The sequence below is a fragment of the Enoplosus armatus genome, chromosome 9 (genome assembly GCF_043641665.1).
Source record: "Enoplosus armatus isolate fEnoArm2 chromosome 9, fEnoArm2.hap1, whole genome shotgun sequence".
Classification (NCBI taxonomy): Eukaryota; Metazoa; Chordata; class Actinopteri; order Centrarchiformes; family Enoplosidae; genus Enoplosus; species Enoplosus armatus.
Window position 1 is genome coordinate 1,811,704 of NC_092188.1, and position 18,015 is coordinate 1,829,718.

The following is an 18,015-nucleotide window of genomic DNA, read 5'->3' on the forward strand; positions in this document are numbered from 1 at the left end:
GTGCTGAAAGAGAAGAAGTTCAGTTTGGTGGAACTTGTTCATCACTTCTTTACTGAAACCAAAGAAGCAGGAATCTGCAGGTTTGAAGAGTTCCAGGTTTTGTTCATCTTTGAAGGTCTGGATGAGTGTCGACTTCCTCTGGACTTCCACAACAATGAGGTCCTGACTGATGTTACAGAGTCCGCCTCAGTGGATGTGCTGCTGACGAACCTCATCAGGGGGAACCTGCTTCCCTCTGCTCGCCTCTGGATAACCACAAGACCTGCAGCGGCCAATCAGATCCCTCCTGAGTGTGTTGACATGGTGACAGAGGTCAGAGGGTTCACTGACCCACAGAAGGAGGAGTACTTCAGGAAGAGGTTCAGAGACGAGGAGCAGGCCAGCAGGATCATCTCCCACATCAAGACATCACGAAGCCTCCACATCATGTGCCACATCCCGGTCTTCTGCTGGATCACTGCTACAGTTCTGGAGGACGTGTTGAAGACCAGAGAGGGAGGACAGCTGCCCAAGACCCTGACTGAGATGTACATCCACTTCCTGGTGGTTCAGTCCAAACTGAAGAACATCAAGTATGATGGAGGAGCTGAGACAGATCCACACTGGAGTCCAGAGACCAGGAAGATGATTGTGTCTCTGGGAAAACTGGCTTTTGAGCAGCTGCAGAAAGACAACCTGATCTTCTATGAATCCGACCTGACAGAGTGTGGCATCGATATCAGAGCAGCCTCAGTGTACTCAGGAGTGTTCACACAGATCTTTAAAGAGGAGAGAGGACTGTACCTGGACCAGGTGTTCAGCTTCATCCATCTGAGCGTTCAGGAGTTTCTGGCTGCTCTTCATGTCCATCTGACTTTCTATAACTCTGGTGTCAATCTGATGGCAGAAGAACAACCAACCTCCTTTTGGTCTAAATTGTTCAGACCCACACCTGAAGTCCTTTACCAGAGTGCAGTAGACAAGGCCTTACAGAGTCCAAACGGACACCTGGATTTGTTCCTCCGCTTCCTCGTGGGTCTTTCGCTGCCAACCAATCAGACACTCTTAGGCCTGGTGACACAGAGCGGACGCAGCTCACAGACCAATCGGGGAACAGCCCAGTACATCAAGAAGAAGATCAGTGAGGATCTGTCTCCAGAGAGAAGCATCAATCTGTTCCACTGTCTGAATGAACTGAATGACTCTTCTCTAGTGGAAGAGATCCAACAACACCTGAGTTCAGAAAGTCTGTCCACAGGTGAACTCTCTCCTGGTCAGTGGTCGACACTGGCCTTCATCTTACTGTCATGTGGAAAAGATCTGGATGTGTTTAATCTGAAGAAGTACTCTGCTTCAGATGAGGTTCTTCTGAGGCTGCTGCCAGTGGTCAAAGCCTCCACTAAAGCTCTGTAGGTTAAACAATAAGAACATAAATTGAATGTGTTAAATTTTGAAAAAAAAAAAAAAATCTGAGTTTCTTTTTTGTTGCTGATTCTTCTTCAGGCTGAGTCGCTGTAATCTGTCAGAGAAAAGCTGTGAAGTTCTGTCCTCAGTTCTCAGCTCCCAGTCCTCCAGTCTGAGAGAGCTGGACCTGAGTAACAACGACCTGCAGGATTCGGGAGTGAAGCTGCTCTGCGCTGGACTGGAGAGTCCACACTGCACACTGGAGGTTCTCAGGTCAGGATTCATCGATTTGTTCAACAGATGACCATTTAAATTCATGCTTAGGAGAGGATCGTAAAACCTAATAGATAAAATGCCTGATTGTACGGCAACTTTTGTGCGGTGTAGGATGACGGCATGATGACTGTGCGGCCCATCATGTAGGTTAGCTGGCTGTTCGGAGCTCTGCGGTCATCAGAGCTCTCAGTAGCCTGTGAAGAGCGTTTAGGCAGGCGAAGCTTTTCGCCAGGTGTAGCTTGTGGATGCAGCTTTCAATGCAGGTGTGTGGCGAACACACGGTGAATCACAATCGTCTTGGGTGGCGATGAGCCCAGGATGCAGCGACGGTGTCCTTGCAAAATAGTGTCTGAGGGGAACTTGTTTTGGTGGAACATTTGCACAGGTGAGCCCTGGCATTAAAATGGTTAAATCCCAGCTAATCCCAGTGTGTGTGTGTGTGTGTGTGTGTGTGTAGGCTGTCAGGCTGTCTGATCACAAAGAAAGGCTGTGCTTCTCTGGCCTCTGCTCTGAGATCCAACCCCTCCCATCTGAGAGAGCTGGACCTGAGCTGCAATCATCTCGGAGACTCAGGAGTGAAGCTGCTGTCTGCTGGACTGGAAGATCCAAGCTGGAGATTGGACACTCTCAGGTATGGACATGCAAGGGTGTAGGTTGAGTTTGAGTTTGACAACGAAACATTTCCCCACATCTAGGGACATCGAGCCTTGCAGAAAGCTTTTGGTTTTGAGATATTTGTCTCAACTTAAATATGTTCATTTTGTTTTTGTGGTGATCACAGTTTTAATGACACATAAAAATGTCAACAGTGCGTCTCGAGACAGTGTCTTGTGCCCTGGATGTTCCACAGACACTGTTAACAGTTTTCATTAAACCTATTAAGTGCTGATCTGACTTTGTTTTTGCACCAGGATGGACCAAAGTGGATCACAGTCAATAAAACCTGGTCTGAGGAAGTGTAAGTTTGTTTGTTTGTTTGTTTTAATAATGAGAAGACTGTGCATGCAGCCCTTTGGTGTAATTTCCCCCAGGGGATCAATAAAGTATTTCTGATTCTGATTCAATTGATTTTGAATGACAAAATGTTTAAGCCAGGGGTGGCCAGCAGTCTGCAGGTTTTCGTTCCCTCCGTGTCATCAGTGAAATCACCTGCTGAGGTAAATGAGGTGATTTCACTGATGGATTCCTCCATTCTCTTTTGAGCTTGCGTCCCTATGGTGTCTGTTCCAGAGCAATCCCCATAAACTGCCATTCCTACTTAGTAGGAAACTTAGTATATAAATAAACATTAAAAACTTGATCATTTGTCAGATAAGAACTGCTGCTGTCTTTTGTCTTGTTCTCTCCATCAGACGCCCGTGAACTCACACTGGACCCAAACACAGCAAACAGAAAACTCATACTGTCGGACCACAACACAAAGGAGAGGGACGCAGCCATATCCAGATCATCCAGAGAGACTTGACTACTGGAAACAGCTGCTGTGCACTGATGGTTTGACTGGTTGCTGTTACTGGGAGGTCGAGTGGGAAGGACAGGTTTATATAGCAGTGACTTACAGAGGAATTGGAAGGAATGATCAGTCCTGGAGTCTGAGCTGCTCTGACTATGGTTACTCTGCCTTGCACGGTAACAGAAGAGTGGGAGTGTACCTGGACTGGTCTGCAGGCACTCTGTCCTTCTACAGAATCTCCTCTGATAAGCTGACCCACCTCCACACCTTCTACACCACATTCACTGAGCCGGTCTGCCTTCAGGATTAACATTGGGCACTTTATACATACACATACTTTTAGTTCTAAATTTTTTCTTCTTTCTATTCTTGAATTGGAGCACCAGTACTTTGCAATTTCCCCCCGGGGGTCAATAAAGTAATTCTGATTCTGATTTCTGATTTCTGATTCTTGATTGATGGATTATTAACCATTAGGGTGAGCCGGATAACGTAGCGCTCGGCATGTGTGGAAGTGTGTGCATGTATTGCGCTGGAAGAAACCGTTTTGGAAACGTATTGAAAAACGTTCAACGTGTTTTCCTGATGTTTGAATTTGAAAAAACTATAATTATAATCTGTGCACGTCTGTGGTTCTCACCACTTGTAACTTTCATTGCTGTGAATGTTTTTGAGATAAGAAAACAGTGAAGACCACGACAGCCACCACTCCCACCATCACATACGTGAAGTTATTTACAGTAAAGTGTGTTTTGTTTGGTCCTGAAACATCTTAGTGAAGGGGAGGCGGGTTTAAACCTTCAAGAAATGTCATCAAGATGCCAAATATCACCTCATGCTGTCATCATACCCCCAATCCTCAATCTCCCATAATCCACTGGGCACCTGTGGATTGTTTGATAGAGCATACAGGTGATATTTGTTGCCTATTTACTGTATGCTCAGGTAGTCGTAGATAGATACTTTTTTTAATCATTTTATTAGTTTTAATCATACATTGAAAAAAATCACACGTTTCATGGACCTTTTCCTTGTTTCTGTACTTTCATTTAACTGTTTGAATGTTTCTGTTGAAGAATGAAGCTTTGTGAAAGAAAATGATTCATGATTCATAACCATACATATTCTCTGTGCTACTAAACACCTACGCTACTAATTTCTAAAAACAGACAACAGGCCTCCTCGGAACGATTCAGCTCAGCTCCGGTTTGATCCTCAGATTATGGCTGATTTCAAGAACTGAAAAGAGAAAAGTAAGAACACAATGAGCGTGCAGCTCTACACAATAAAGAGATGACCCTTATTAAACAAAATATCAAAGGTGGCAGCAGGGTGGCTTTACTCACTGACGCATCTGATCTTTGTGTAAAAACAATACCTCGAGCTGACCAGCAGATGTCGCCATTTTAACTTTCAAACGCTTTGAAACGCTGAAACCTTTTCAGCACAATCGCCTCAGAAAGCTTTGTGTCCTCATCACTGGTTAAAATGTTTAAAGCATTATTCAGTTCCCTTCGTCTCTTCCAGTCCAAGTAACTAAATTCATTACAGAGAGTCATATTTATATATTTAGATTATATTGTACATTATCAGCTAATTCAGACAGTTGTGGGTTGTTTCTGCCTAAATAACGTGATGACCTAAAATAATCCTTTCTGTTGTCCATCTGTCATTTCTTTATATTGTATATTTTGAATTTATTATTTCTATAATATCTCTACATGTATTTCTTTTCAATAGTTAATAATACTATTGTGTACTTCTTTATCCTGTAGGTTCACATACAGGTAAATAAACAGCATTTAGTACCATTGCTTTGACTATCAATCAAAACATTTAAACTCACCTGCTTGAAGGAGAAGCTGGCGACTTCGCAGTCACACGGCAACCTCAGCATGTGGACCTGGAAACGATCTGAGACAGGAAGCAAACATTTAAAACCTGAACTACCCTGAACTTTACCCACATTGTACTTTTAAACGTCGGCATATGTGCAGAATCTGCTGTATATTACAATTCCTAAACCAGCGAGTATGTCGTCACTTTAATACTTTTAATAATAATGAAATGTATTTATTTACTTTATTCTAATCTTTATTATGGAAATGTTCTATCTAAGAGGAGCTCAGATCATCTACAAAACTCAAATCATGACATCAATGTTTTGTTGATGACAACAGCTGTCCAACATAAGCCAATGAACAGCTGGACAGAGAATATACTCATATATACTCTATACATATATATACTACTCATATATACTCAATGAATTGATTGTAAGAAGGTAAGATATCATGACCTTTTCTAATTTTAAGATAACAGCCTCCGACAGGCTGTTTGACTGGTAAGTACACGCCTTGTATAATGAAATATCAGTGGTACTTTAATGGCCGCACTGTATGATCGAGTTTTTAGTATTTAGATACGATTTAAAAAGTCACATAATTCTGAATTAATTACATTTGTACCAACAACAATAAATGAACAGGAGGAGTCTCCTGTTTTCTATGTTCATCTTGATGAAGTCTGCAGAATGAATTCATCATGTTATCACTATATACTCGAAATAGTATGTAGAGGTGGAAGAAGTACTCAGATCCTACTTAAGTAAAAGTAGCAAATACTCTGTTTCAAGTAAAAGTCCAAAATTATTAGCATCAAAATATATTTAAAGTACCAAAAGTAAAAGTACTCAATTTGCTGAATATCCCATTTGAGAATAACCTATGTTATATATTATTGTAATGTGTTCATTTCGTTAAGTACTTGAGTAAATGTACTTGGTTACTTTCCACCACTGATAGTATGTAGTGTGGACTACATCTGCTTGCAATTACCTCTGAGGATCTGAAGTTTTGTCAGAACTGCCACAAACTCGTCGTAGTTGATCCCACCTTTGGAGCGATATTCGTGCCACAGGACTCTGAAGGTTTCATCATCTACGCTGAATTCTGCATGATGGAGACAATCATGGACGAAAAGCAATCCCCAGATAAAACTAGCTTGACTGACTTCCCGCTCAGTTCAGATTCTAGATAAGATATAATGACCTACCGTGGACAGACAGAGCCTTTTTCATTTGGACTTGAGTGACGGAGGGTGGGTTCCTGCTCTCGTAGCTCTCCACATACTCCCTCCTGATAACAGCCACATAGTGCTCCAGTTTGAAGACCTCCACCACATCCAGGTCTCCAGTCTTGTCTGCCTGTAAGTGCTGGTTAAAGAGCCTAAATGAATTGAAAACATGTGCACCTCACTGCATGATGGCTCCTGTTACAGACAAGTGAAGAATCAAAGATCAAATACTGCATCCGGTGCATCAACAGCCCGTTGAGACGCTGCAGTGACGTAGGTTTGAATGTCAGTGTCAAGCTGACGGACTGAGTCGTGGATCCTGGGAATGATAGTGCGTGATATAGCTCTAAACACAGAGCAGATTAACAGTGTGAGTCAGCAAAGGATACATCCATGAGAGTCAACAGCAGGCGGGCTGTCTTGAGACTCAGGGCTAAATTGGGGGAGAATAAATACAACAGTATACATTTCTGTATTTCTTACAGTGTAAACACGTCTCATTCCGATGACCAGATAGTATGAAAATAAACTGACATTTTCCACGAACAGAGTAGCCACCGGCGTTCAGCTTAGCAAGAACACCTTCAGCACTCAGCATCTGTCGGAAACAAGTCAAGTCAGATTAACAGAGATCTGAAGTTCCTGCTTCACACAACATGCAGTAACTCGATGAGTCTAGCTTCATAACACAGTACAAGTACAATAAAATACCTAAAATATTAGCAGGGATTTGTTGTTTGTTGACACATAGCTTAGAAACTGCTGGTAGAGTCTTTAGAGTCAGTTAAAGGGGCCATGTAGTGTTTTTGACCACAAGGATGTTTTTATGGGGGGGGGGGGTCCCTGTTTTGTTTGTATCGTTCAAGCAGCTCAACAGTCAACCCAATCAAATGACCCGATCGATCCCATAAGTTTTCTTTTGCCATTTAAAAGTTCCCTGTGGAGTTTTCTTGTAAACAAACCAAGTTTCTGCCAACGTTTGGTGTTCCTCAGTGTGTACCCGTGAGGTCTAACAAACATGCTGAACGCCTTTCCTTCCTCACTAAACATTTGTGAAGCATATTGTTCTCAACAGCTTTAAACCTGCTTTGCTTTACATCCTGGCAGTCTTCTTCTTCACTGCCTTTGCTGGCACATTGCAGCGTTTCCTGCTTTGTGTTATTGTCACCTGTCGATCAGTGAAATAGTGTGAAAGCCAGGAATATTTGCACGTGCTTGTGCGTCCTCATGTGCCTCCTCAAGGTAATTTGTTATTATTTGAATTTACTCCATTTACTCTCCAACATGCACTGTGGCTCTTGTCTCTAGCAACCGGGAGTAGATGGTACCTTTGATTTCTCATTTTGTTTTAATTCACTAAGTGAGGTTTATGTGCAGAAAGCAAGAAACCCTCTCTGATCAACATCCTCCATGCAGGGGCATTCACCAACCAGTAGGAGTCACTAGAGCAGCAATGAGGACCTGATCCCTCACTGGCTTCCCACACGGCCGATTGTGTTTGTTTGAACAAATTACAAAACTTTTTAGTATAGAGTAACACTTATCTGAAATACCTCAGGCCTGCTGTCTTCCTGTGAAAGAAAAGGAAAAGGAAGAAGTCATGTAAAGATAGAGAAGCAGAGAGGAATCCTGATTCATCACCAAACTGAACTCTGTCATCAAGACGGTGTCCATTACTTACTGATATGCACATTTCCTCTGGGAAAGAGTCACACTGCAGCTCATTTGGCCAGGAAACGCCAAAACTGGTCATCAGATCCTCACAGCCCCGTTTGGCTCTCTCACAGAACGACCTGCAGGGCCGCTGCACTTCCCCCGCCACACACTGGGGGGCGTACACCGCGCACACGAAGAGGCGTATGTCCACGGAGCACACAGTTTGCACGATCGAGTTGAAAAAGGACATCTTCGCTACCGCCTCCCTTTGACTTGTGTGTCCCAGAAGATTCGGAGAGACCGTCTGATTGTAGAACAGGCCCTGGCACACCGGTATGGTGATCGGCTCACAGATCCTCCCGGTGCTGCTCACCCCATACTGGAACAAGACACAAGGGCACACTGTCACTCAAAGTCTAATTCCCTTTGGCCAGGCCACTGTGGCAACACCGGACCAAGTCATGGGCTCAGAAACAAAATCTAGGGTCGTAGCAGTTTACAACAGACAGCCACGTCAACCCAACGGTCGATAGATTGTGTCCTCTGTGTAAAGCTCTGCAGGGAGAACGAACCGATTCTTTTCAGCGGCTCTTTGGTACCAACGAAGGGACCCGAGTCGTACTTGGTGAGAGCCGTTCTTTTTATCGCTGTGCCCAAATTTGACTGGCTGCCCTAAATCCACCCCCCCTTTTCGTGAACAGTGAGAATCAGCCAGTCACAGTGTTGCGTGAATTGCATTCAAGGCAAGGCAACTTTATTTCCACGTGTCATACTTAGGGTGAATTCAAAGTAGTAAATTCACTGACGTAGCAGAGGGATATGATGCCACCTTGTTTACCGCGCAGATCATTGACCTGAGGCAATTCGACTGATTGTGAAATTATAATAGTTGGCCGTCTAAGTTTGAACCTGATCCAAATCTCACCATATCATTATCCTGGTGATTATGTTCTTTTGACCGGCTCTCTGAGAGGAACGGAGCCGTAATTCCCATCACTGTTTGTTTTATCACTTCACTGTAGGCTGCCATTAGGGGGCATAAACGTTAGTAAGTAAGTAAGGATCTTTACTTCCATAGCACCTTTCAAAACCTTACAAGGTGCTGCACAGGGGCACAGAAGATACAGTAAAAAACGATTTCAGGGAATGAAGAAATACAACAAAATATAAAAATAACAGCATGAAAGTCTGAATTCTAAAAAGGCCATAAGTTGTGTGTGTTTATTTGTGTGTAATTTAAAAATATGGCGCTGGATCAGCTGATCTGACACTTAGGGGGAGTTTGTTCCACAGAGTTGGAGCTAAAACAGTAAAACCATTGTCTTAAGCCTGGCTCATGGACCTTTCAATGACATTTGGTCTTAATGTGTTCGTTGTTTGCCCTACAAATATAGGTATTACTATTAAAATCTCTACACCTGGCGGCTTCTAAGACACGAACATCCTTGTAAACACCTGTTCACCTTCATGTTGGCTTCAAAAAGTGCAGACTTACATGTTCACAGGAGTCGGTGGTGAATGTTTCACACCTGAGGGCCTCGGGCCACTGGAGGCCGACCCTGTTCATCAGCGACTCACAGCCGGACCGTGCCTGCTCACACAGCGTCCTGCAGGGAGGTCGAGGTTTTCCTGACACACACTCAGGAGTGTAGACGGAGCACAAGAAAGACTTCAGATGAGGGGAGCACTCCACTTGTACAAACAGTGCAAACATTTCTACTTGCAGGCCCGCATGGTCCTGAGTTTCGTGGCCTAGCATGTTGGGCAGGACAGTCTCGGTGTAAGGCAGGTTTTTGCAGAGGGGGACGGTGATGGTCTGACATGCTGCAGAGGATGTCTGAATAAAACGGACGTCTTGATCCTGGAAGAACAGAAACATCAATCAGTGAATTCTGAATAAACGATATTTTTGCTCCTGTAGTTTTCTTCTAGCACACATGCACCTGCCTCTTTTGCTCGTGGTGCCAAAGTGCCTGATAAAAAAGTGACGTCATAAAAAGCCAGCCATCACAGAAAGGGGGGGGGGGTGATGTTGTTTAAATATGGGAATAACGGTGCACAGTTTTCAGACAGTCTCAACGGGAGGACATTCATAGTGTTGCACTCAGTTGTTCACCTGAAAAGTGACAGAAATAGTTGAGTAAAGAACGACAAACGAGAGCTACAGAGTTCAAAGTTCAAACTGTGCTGACTTTCTCACCTCCGCACAGCTGGAGGAAGACGTGAATGTCTGATGGTGGGTTTCAGATTAGTGGAAGTTGTGGAAATAGTCGTGACGCTGGTGGGGTTGTTAAGGTAAGACAGGAGCTCTGATGGAGTATATTGGTTGAATGTGTTCGCTGGTGTGACTATCTGCTTTTCGCTATTCGTGGTTTTTGAATTGTTGCCTTGTTCAAGACACTATATGACTTATTTTTGGAAAAGTGCTCTACAAACATAGGTATCACTGTTAAAAACTCTATACTTAGTGGCTCATAAGACATCAGAATCCTGTTAGAGTCAAAAAGTGCAGACTTACATGTTCACAGGACTCGGTGGTAAAAGCTTCACACCTGAGGGCTTCGGGCCACTGGAAGTTAAACTTGTTCATCAGCGACTCACAGCCGGACCGTGCCTGCTCACACAGCGTCCTGCAGGGAGGTCGAGGTTTTCCTGACACACACTCAGGAGTGTAGACGGAGCACAAGAAAGACTTCAGATGAGGGGAGCACTCCACTTTTACAAGCTGGAAAAACTGATGCACTTCCATGCCTGCCTGGTCCTGAGTTTTGTGGCCTAGAATGTTGGGCAGGACAGTCTCACTGTAAGACAGGTCTCTGCAGAGAGGGACAGTGATAGTCTGACATGCTGCAGGGGGGGGTGTTGGAGTAACAGGGTTGTCTTGACCCTGGATGGACTGAAACATAAATCAGAGAAGAAACAACATTTTTGCTCCTGTAGTTTTCATCAACGTCCCTGTCCTTTTCCCTTTCTTTGATTAGTGCCAAAAAAACTTCAACCAGGATTCCTTGTCCCTAATGGGACACTGGTCTCTGGTTGACCTGTGGTTAGCCCAGGTGTCCATATGACCACTTCAGATGCCTCTGTGGCGTGACTTTCCAACAAAACTGAACCCAAACTGTAACCCCTAACACTGCATTTTTAAATGTTCACCCCTGCCCTTTAAAGAAGTAGTTTGGCGTTTTAAGTAATACTTTCTTGCAGAAAGTTGGATGAGTAGATTGATACTACTCTCATACCTATCCATTAAATAGGAAGTGACAACCAGACGATGATTAGCTTAGCATAAAAACTGGAAACAGCTGCCCTGGCTCAGTTGTAGTTTTGTGGATTAAACAAACAAAATATAACAACGCTAATTAGAGAGCTTTAGAGGTGCTGGATTTTGGTGCCTTGCCAAGCTAACTGTTTCCCCTTGTTTCCAGTCTTTATGCTAAGCTAAGCTAAGCATCTCCTTGCTTCTTCTTGCTATTTAACATACAGAAATGAGAGTGGCGTCCATCTTCTCATTTGAATCCCGGCAAGACAGTTAAAAAGTGTGTTTCCCATTCTTTCTAATTCTTTAAAGAGTCTGTACAAGCCACTGATTCCTTTCTATGTCACAAATATAACCCACTAACCTGTACACAGTTAGACTGTGGTAAATCTTCACATCGTATCCTCATTGGCCAGAACAAGTGCTTGGCTCTGAGGGCAGACGCGCAGTCTGTCTTGACCTTCTCACAGAGAGCTCGGCATGGCTTCATGCGGCTGTTGTCCTCCGAGCCGCATTCAGGCACAACAACACGACACATGAGTGTGGCGACGTTGGGCGAACAAGCAGTCTCCACAATCTGACCAATCTGCTGCAGGTTGAAGCCTGAAACTCCACTTGGATGGAGGGTAGTGGTGTAACCCACACTTCGACAAAAGCTGGATGTTACTGGTTTGCAGCTTGTCCTGCTCTGTGCCTGCTGAGGAGACAGCAGCAATCCCAAAACCAGCAAGACCAAATTCTTCATGGCTTTAAGTAATCTCAAAAACTGTCCTGTGCTGTTAAACAAAGCTTTTGGAGATTTGAGACCAGTGTGCCGCTGCTGCTTTGCTTAGGAGGTGGAGTAGGAGTCCACAAATGGAGTTTCTACAAACAAGGCGCTGATTTAGGACCACTGGTAAGGTCACATGTCAATAGGATGCTCAACACAAAATGAGAGCCAAACTGGTCCCAGAACAGCAGCCCTATTCAGAGAAATTCAATCCAAGGGATCAAGAGCTTGGTAAGACGCTCAACATCTGGTTGTGATTGTGTGCTTTCTGTGTAACCTGGGGGGGTTTGTTGCATAAAAGCTGGCACAATAAACCTGACTTCTGGATGGAAAGTATTTCAACACTACTAGGATCGAGAAAATAAAGTGTTAACATGTTGTGATTTTCAAAAACAACTGCGTCTCCAGTTCTCTGGAGCTTTGATTTCTGTAAACAAACGTGGGTTCCAGTATTACACGTTGTCTTACGTAGGCTGAACTAAAAAGACAGCAGTGCAAGAGAAGATGGCAGATTCTTGTCTCCCTTTTCAAAGACCGCTGAAAGTCAATGCTTTGAGTCTGGAGTCGAATACCAGTTTCTCCAGTCCAGTACCCACTATTTACAAAAATACCTTTTCACTTTCCTCTGAAATTCAGAATTGTTACTCCCTTGTTTTCTTCCACTGTACCTACATTGACGTTCCAGTAGCAACTGGTAAGTCGTAGTAGTATTATAAAGTGTTATTAAAACGTGGTTATCAAAGAAACCCCTGGTCCGTGCAGCAGTGGAGCTGCCTCCTTTGCTTTAGACAACCAGACTATTTCTTGACTAACTTCCTGGCAGACATGAGAGTGGTATCTATCTGCTCGTCTAACTCTCGGCAACAAAGGGAATACGTATATTTCCCATAATATCAAAGTACTCCTTTACGAGAAGAGCTGCTGCTGCTGCTGCTGCTGGAAACAAGGCTGATGAAAACAGAGACAGAACAATAAAGCACATGTGCCATAAAACCAAAATTATGAGTTTAAAGTAAATAAATAAAATAACAGAACTTTAATCATGTTGACACAAGAAAATAATCTTTGCTCTTCATCAGTCCAGCTGTGTTTTGAATGAAGTCTACACACAGCAGCTTTGCCTCCATCAGTTGAAAAACACTTTTTTACAGTTACACAAAAAATAAGTTCCCAAGCCTCTGCAACTAAATTGAAAAGCATCGGTTTTGTTTATTGCTTTGAGTTGCAGAACTGAGAGTCCATTTTGTCCCATTTTGAGATGCCAGAGCTTTAGATTTCCAGAATGTTCCTGTTTCACAGTGAAGCTGAAAATCTGAAGGGTTCCACTGCAGGAAGGACATGTACTGCTGCTAAAAAGGTGGTCCAAAGGCCAGCAAAAAATGTAATTTAATCTATTTAATATCCCTAAAAGCAAAATAACCTTAAGACTTAGGTTTCCTTGTATTGTTTAAAAGAGAACTTAATCTGGAGTCACTTGTCATTCTCCATAAGTAAGTGTGACTTTTTCCGCTGAAGAGTGACTGAAGTGGTTTGACTTGGGACTTCCACGAGCCTTCAGAGCCACCAGCACAAAGTTTCTTGGAGAAATGTTTGGGTCGAAGAGAGGAACTAGCTGACTGTCCACACCTGCAGAAAGACGAGGCTTTAGTACAGAGACTGGAACAGCAGAATATTATTGTCCGAGTATCCAGCGGCTCACCGTTCTCCTGCAGGTAGATCATCCTGTCCAGCAGCACCAGAGTCTCCACCACAGGAGCCAGCAGCAGGGCCAGGCTGAAGTACACCACCACCCTGCCCTGCCGCTTCAACATGGCCTCCACCCGCTCCGGGTCCAGAGGCAACCCGGGAGGCAGGCCGACCCGAGCCAGACCCAGCCGGGCGTACCTGAGAGGGAACATGGGTGTAGACGGGGGAGGACATTACCATTCATTCTCAAACAGTGGCCTTTATTTACCTCAGCTGTTTACCTGAAAGTATAAAAAGAGTATAAAATCCTCCAGTGGCTCAAAGGGCATAATGTCTCCCATTCCTTTGCAACAGCAGACCAGCAGATTGGTAAGTATGTCACATGACTGTTGTACTGATGTTAAAGAGTGCCTACATCAAATGTTTACGGCAGCACAGCTTCAGTACAATGTGTTGTGAGGTTTGACCTGTTAAAAACTAGTGTAAATGTCTGGAGGCTTCAGCGTTCACTCACTCTGTAAATGGTAATAAGTGGGCTTTCTTTATGGTCTGGATTCCTGCCCGGCGCAGATCTGGCCTTGTATCCCTGATGAAGGTCTCCAGGGTCGCCCGGTAACAGTGTGTCCTCAGTAACTCGCTTTCCTCCCGAAGCCTCCGTACATAGTCCTCAATAGCGTGGCACGACCCCTCCCGCGCCTTATAGGACAGCTGATGGCCCGGCAACCCCCGCACCCAGGAGCTCATCGGGTAGCCAAACTCTGAGGGAAGTGATTCCTGGCCGGGTGTAGGGGGAGCGGGACCTTCAACCAGTCCTGGAGGGGTGGGATTTTCTTTGGTTGTGATTTTCATGTAGCAACACGCCACCGAGGTGATGCCGCGTACATGCGGACAGTTGACAAAGTGGCGGAGGAGGGTGGCGCTGAGGTCACCGCAGGCATGGAGGCCGGTCAGGACAAAGTCTGGATAGCCTCGCTGGCCGTTTTCCTCAGGACGTACACCCTCCTGACAGACAGGCTGGACACATGAGCAGCAGTTTTCAGCACACGACTCCTCTTCAGACTTGTTCTTGCTTGACTGGTGTCGTGATGTCAACTCAGAGTCTGTGGAAACACAAGACGACGAAGTCTGGACCACATGAGAACATCCCTGATGCTCACAGCCACGCAGTCTCTTTTTGCTGGGTCCAGATGGAGTTGGGGGACCTTCGTTGACACAATCTGCAGTACTCAGCTGCTTGATGAAGGTCTCCCATGATGCCTTGGGGTTTACCCAACCGGCCACATGGCGGGGAGAGGACTGTGACACTGGAACCAGATAGGAGCAGTTCTAGGAAGAAGAAAGATTTTGGTGTTGATGGTTTGATATCCTGCTATAATCAATATATTTGTATTAACAATGTATTACACTACTTGTATGTGATCGGTGCCACTCGCATTGACAAACCCGCGAACACTTATCACCAGACTCTGCAGTACCCCCTTTTGATACCCCCTTGAAAATGAGCATAAACTCGTTACTTTACAGAAATATACTGACTACATCAGCTTCATGAACTATCACAGACTGGCAGTGAAAACTGTAAATGTTAATAAAAAGGTAAGACTAGAGGTCTTATTGAAAAAAGCTTTTGTCTACGGACTATTGGTGTGTAATATGTTCAGCAAAGCACCCACCTTTTTCATCTTTTCCTTCTCTAAGGCCCACAGTAACTGTCCGTCAAACTTGGACGCCATAGCAACCAGGGTGTGATCAGCCTCAATTGCAGTCACAGACAGTCTGAGCCCAAAGCACAGGAAACGAGTCAGGTGACCCTGTTTAGAGCAGATTGGTGGAAAACTCTGTCATGACTCTGTTAATGTGATGTGCAGACGTGTTTACATTTTACTGACAGTTGATAAACACTGCAGCCTGTGAATGATCAGCCGAGTGTCCTAGGAACTACAGTCATATTCTGCAGAGTCACGACTTCACATCCAGTGCCAACCAAAGTGAGGTTGTGGAGGTCGAGGTGGTGGGTGGGCCTGTAGCGTATCTCACATTCACAGACATCAGTGAGCCTCACTGACCCGTGAACACACACACACTGTAGTTTATTGTGACCCAGTCCCACACACACCGTCCTGCTGCCCCAAATACTCACTAGAGCACCAAATGTGGATTCATCCGCTGCTGAAAATAGTCCGCAACAAATGTACTATTTCCTCCTGTTTGAGTGATGTTTTCTATAAACTAAAGTGAGCAGCTGTTTTAGGAAATTACAGAGCCCTTTTCAGATAAAAATGAAACCATATTTGTGAGCCATCTTAAAGATATATAGCATAGAGTATAGCAAGTGTTTTAACTATAACTTCATCACAGTTTATTTGCCATAACCATAGTCTCTCTCTACAGTTTGCACCGTAGTTGCAATGCACAGATATTGCAGATAGCAACTAGCATTGAACTTAATCCAGGGTTTTGTCCAATATCACCGTTATGTATGATAATAGGGTTGGAGTGATACCTGTCCAGAGCCCACATCCACCACTTGGTTGCAGTCAGTCTGGTCACAAAGTTGTTTTACCATCTGGGATTCAAAAAGAGAAACAGATTAAAAACACTGTTCACAGAAAAATGACTCCATGTTCTTAAATTCAAACTTAAAAATCTGTGACTGTAGCAAATAAGCCATCCTGTACCGCGCCCAGCTTGCGGATCTCATGCTGCTTCTTGGGTTTGACGTGTTTCCTGAATATGTGTCCCAGCAGTGAGCTCTGACTTTGGTTCTCCAGGAACTCCTCAGGCTTCACCGAGCCGGCTGCCCTGCCTCGGTCCCGCCTGCACTCTCGGGGAAACGCCAGAGCGTGAGCTGTGGCTCTGAACGCCAGGAGCGACAGAGGCCACACCGAAGGATATCTGTAATGACAAATTATCTCTGTGGTTATTATTTAGATCATAAGGCTGGTAGTATTTGATATTTTTCTCACTGTCAACAAATCCCACAAGGGGCCCATGCTGCCAAACTACAAACTAATCAAAAAATAAAAAATATCTGTTAGAGAGGGCCACATCCCAATGCTTATAGCATCTCTACATTCATCATTGAATCTATTCTAACTCAATACGAACTGAACTGCAGGCTGAGACTAAAAGATTATTCCTTATTTGCTGCCAGACTTAACACAAACAAACTTCACTATTGTTTCCTGATTAGAGGGTGAGCAGCACTTCAATATGAGGCAAACTACTCCTGTAAAGCAGTTTCTTGTCTTATGTTGATGTTTCCTACCCTACTTTTGTTGTGGATTGTTGTTTCTACTCTTTTGTTCTTTGAGTAAGGATTTGTAAAGGGCCTGATTACAATCCAGTAGTACCTCCTGTCTCCATGTGTGGCATCCAGTAATAGGTCTGCAATCTGTGGATATGACAGGTCCTGCAGCACGGGCTGCCAGGTGTTGGGTAATGTGTGCCAGAGATCTTCAGTGAAGAACTCCTGTAGGGCAATAACAAAGTCACAGTTATAATAAAATACAATAGTTCTTCAAACACAGACAGCTGGAGGATCCTTTCCATACAGAGGTTCTCAAGAATATACGTGATTGTATTTCAGTCCATCTCTGCTGTAGCTGATTGAGCTCATCAAGAGTTCAAACACAGGGCAGTGAAATCAGCTGGTTGTGACGAAAACTTACACAAAATCTAGAGACAAATGTACACAATCAAGTATGCGATGCAATAAGACTTTGTTGTCAGGGAAACTGAAGTTGCCATGGCAGCGTGATTTTTAAAAAATAACATTAGTTTCAAAACACAACAAACTTCAGTCAGTCATCGATACGCACGATTATGTAGGAGTCGGATACGTGGCGGTACTGAGTCAGGAAAGAGGTGAGTCTTGTCGCCAGCTCTCTCTGCTGTTCTGCTGAAAGGCTCGATGTAAACATCTCTGCTGACAGGTTAGCTTAACTGACATGGGGCTTGAAGGAGAGCTAATGCTAACATGAATTAGTTCTTTTTCCAGCTGAGACAAAGTGTGTCTAAAATGTGAAGACCGTTACTAGCTCAACTAGCACAATACTTAAAACCGACTTTTATAACGCAAACCTAGTGCTTCTCCTTTCACAAATGCTTGTTGCGTTTAGCCTCCAAGCTAGCTGGCTAACTGCAACTTTCACAGGTAGAACGCCGATGCGTTCAGGTGCCACCCGTGAAGATCAGTGCTCCTACGTTACCAAAAAATAAAGGCCAAAGGTAAAAGTAAAGTAAAAGTAAAGTCTAGCTACATTCAATCAAGTCCCACAAAGTAAGAAGCTATGTAACCAAATTGTCTTCGGTGGCTACTTTAGGGACATTGTTTTGATTCAGTTGCAGCTAACAGTTAATAATTTACGTCGTTAAGTTAACGTTACTTTGAGATGCGGCGAGTGGGGTTATTACTCAATGTTTGAGTATCTAAGCTTTGTAATTTATGTTGATAGTCGT

The 18,015-nt window shown here is 44.1% G+C and overlaps 2 protein-coding genes and 1 pseudogene across 2 annotated transcripts; 1 reads left to right on the plus strand and 2 right to left on the minus strand.

Moving 5' to 3' along the window:
* Positions 1-3,422, plus strand: part of LOC139290059 (NLR family CARD domain-containing protein 3-like) — a 5,610-nt pseudogene extending 2,188 nt beyond the window's left edge.
* A 660-nt stretch (positions 3,423-4,082) lies between these two features.
* LOC139290812 (sorcin-like) lies at positions 4,083-6,614 on the minus strand. The gene is made up of 5 exons (XM_070912675.1): positions 6,577-6,614; positions 6,167-6,317; positions 5,950-6,063; positions 4,959-5,026; positions 4,083-4,351 (listed from the first exon to the last, which is right to left on the minus strand). The coding sequence occupies exons 1-5, from the start codon at positions 6,580-6,582 to the stop codon at positions 4,328-4,330; spliced, it is 363 nt and encodes a 120-aa protein (XP_070768776.1). The 5' UTR covers positions 6,583-6,614; the 3' UTR covers positions 4,083-4,327.
* Positions 6,615-12,949: 6,335 nt separating this feature from the next.
* mettl25b (methyltransferase like 25B) lies at positions 12,950-17,477 on the minus strand. The gene is made up of 9 exons (XM_070912448.1): positions 17,376-17,477; positions 16,908-17,026; positions 16,233-16,449; positions 16,058-16,120; positions 15,228-15,365; positions 14,697-14,880; positions 14,069-14,654; positions 13,568-13,752; positions 12,950-13,494 (listed from the first exon to the last, which is right to left on the minus strand). The coding sequence occupies exons 1-9, from the start codon at positions 17,475-17,477 to the stop codon at positions 13,346-13,348; spliced, it is 1,743 nt and encodes a 580-aa protein (XP_070768549.1). The 3' UTR covers positions 12,950-13,345.
* Positions 17,478-18,015: the final 538 nt, after the last annotated feature.

Coding starts and splice junctions, on each gene's coding strand:
- LOC139290812 (XM_070912675.1), bottom strand. Junction 5,027..5,949: donor AAAACTTCAGATCCTCAGAG/GTAATTGCAAGC, acceptor TTCCTGTCTCAG/ATCGTTTCCAGGTCCACATG. Junction 4,352..4,958: donor CCAGCTTCTCCTTCAAGCAG/GTGAGTTTAAAT, acceptor TTCTCTTTTCAG/TTCTTGAAATCAGCCATAAT.
- mettl25b (XM_070912448.1), bottom strand. CDS start 17,477: ATGTTTACATCGAGCCTTTCAGCAGAACAGCAGAGAGAGCTGGCGACA. Junction 16,121..16,232: donor AGATCCGCAAGCTGGGCGCG/GTACAGGATGGC, acceptor TTTGAATCCCAG/ATGGTAAAACAACTTTGTGA. Junction 13,753..14,068: donor CACTTATTACCATTTACAGA/GTGAGTGAACGC, acceptor GTTCCCTCTCAG/GTACGCCCGGCTGGGTCTGG.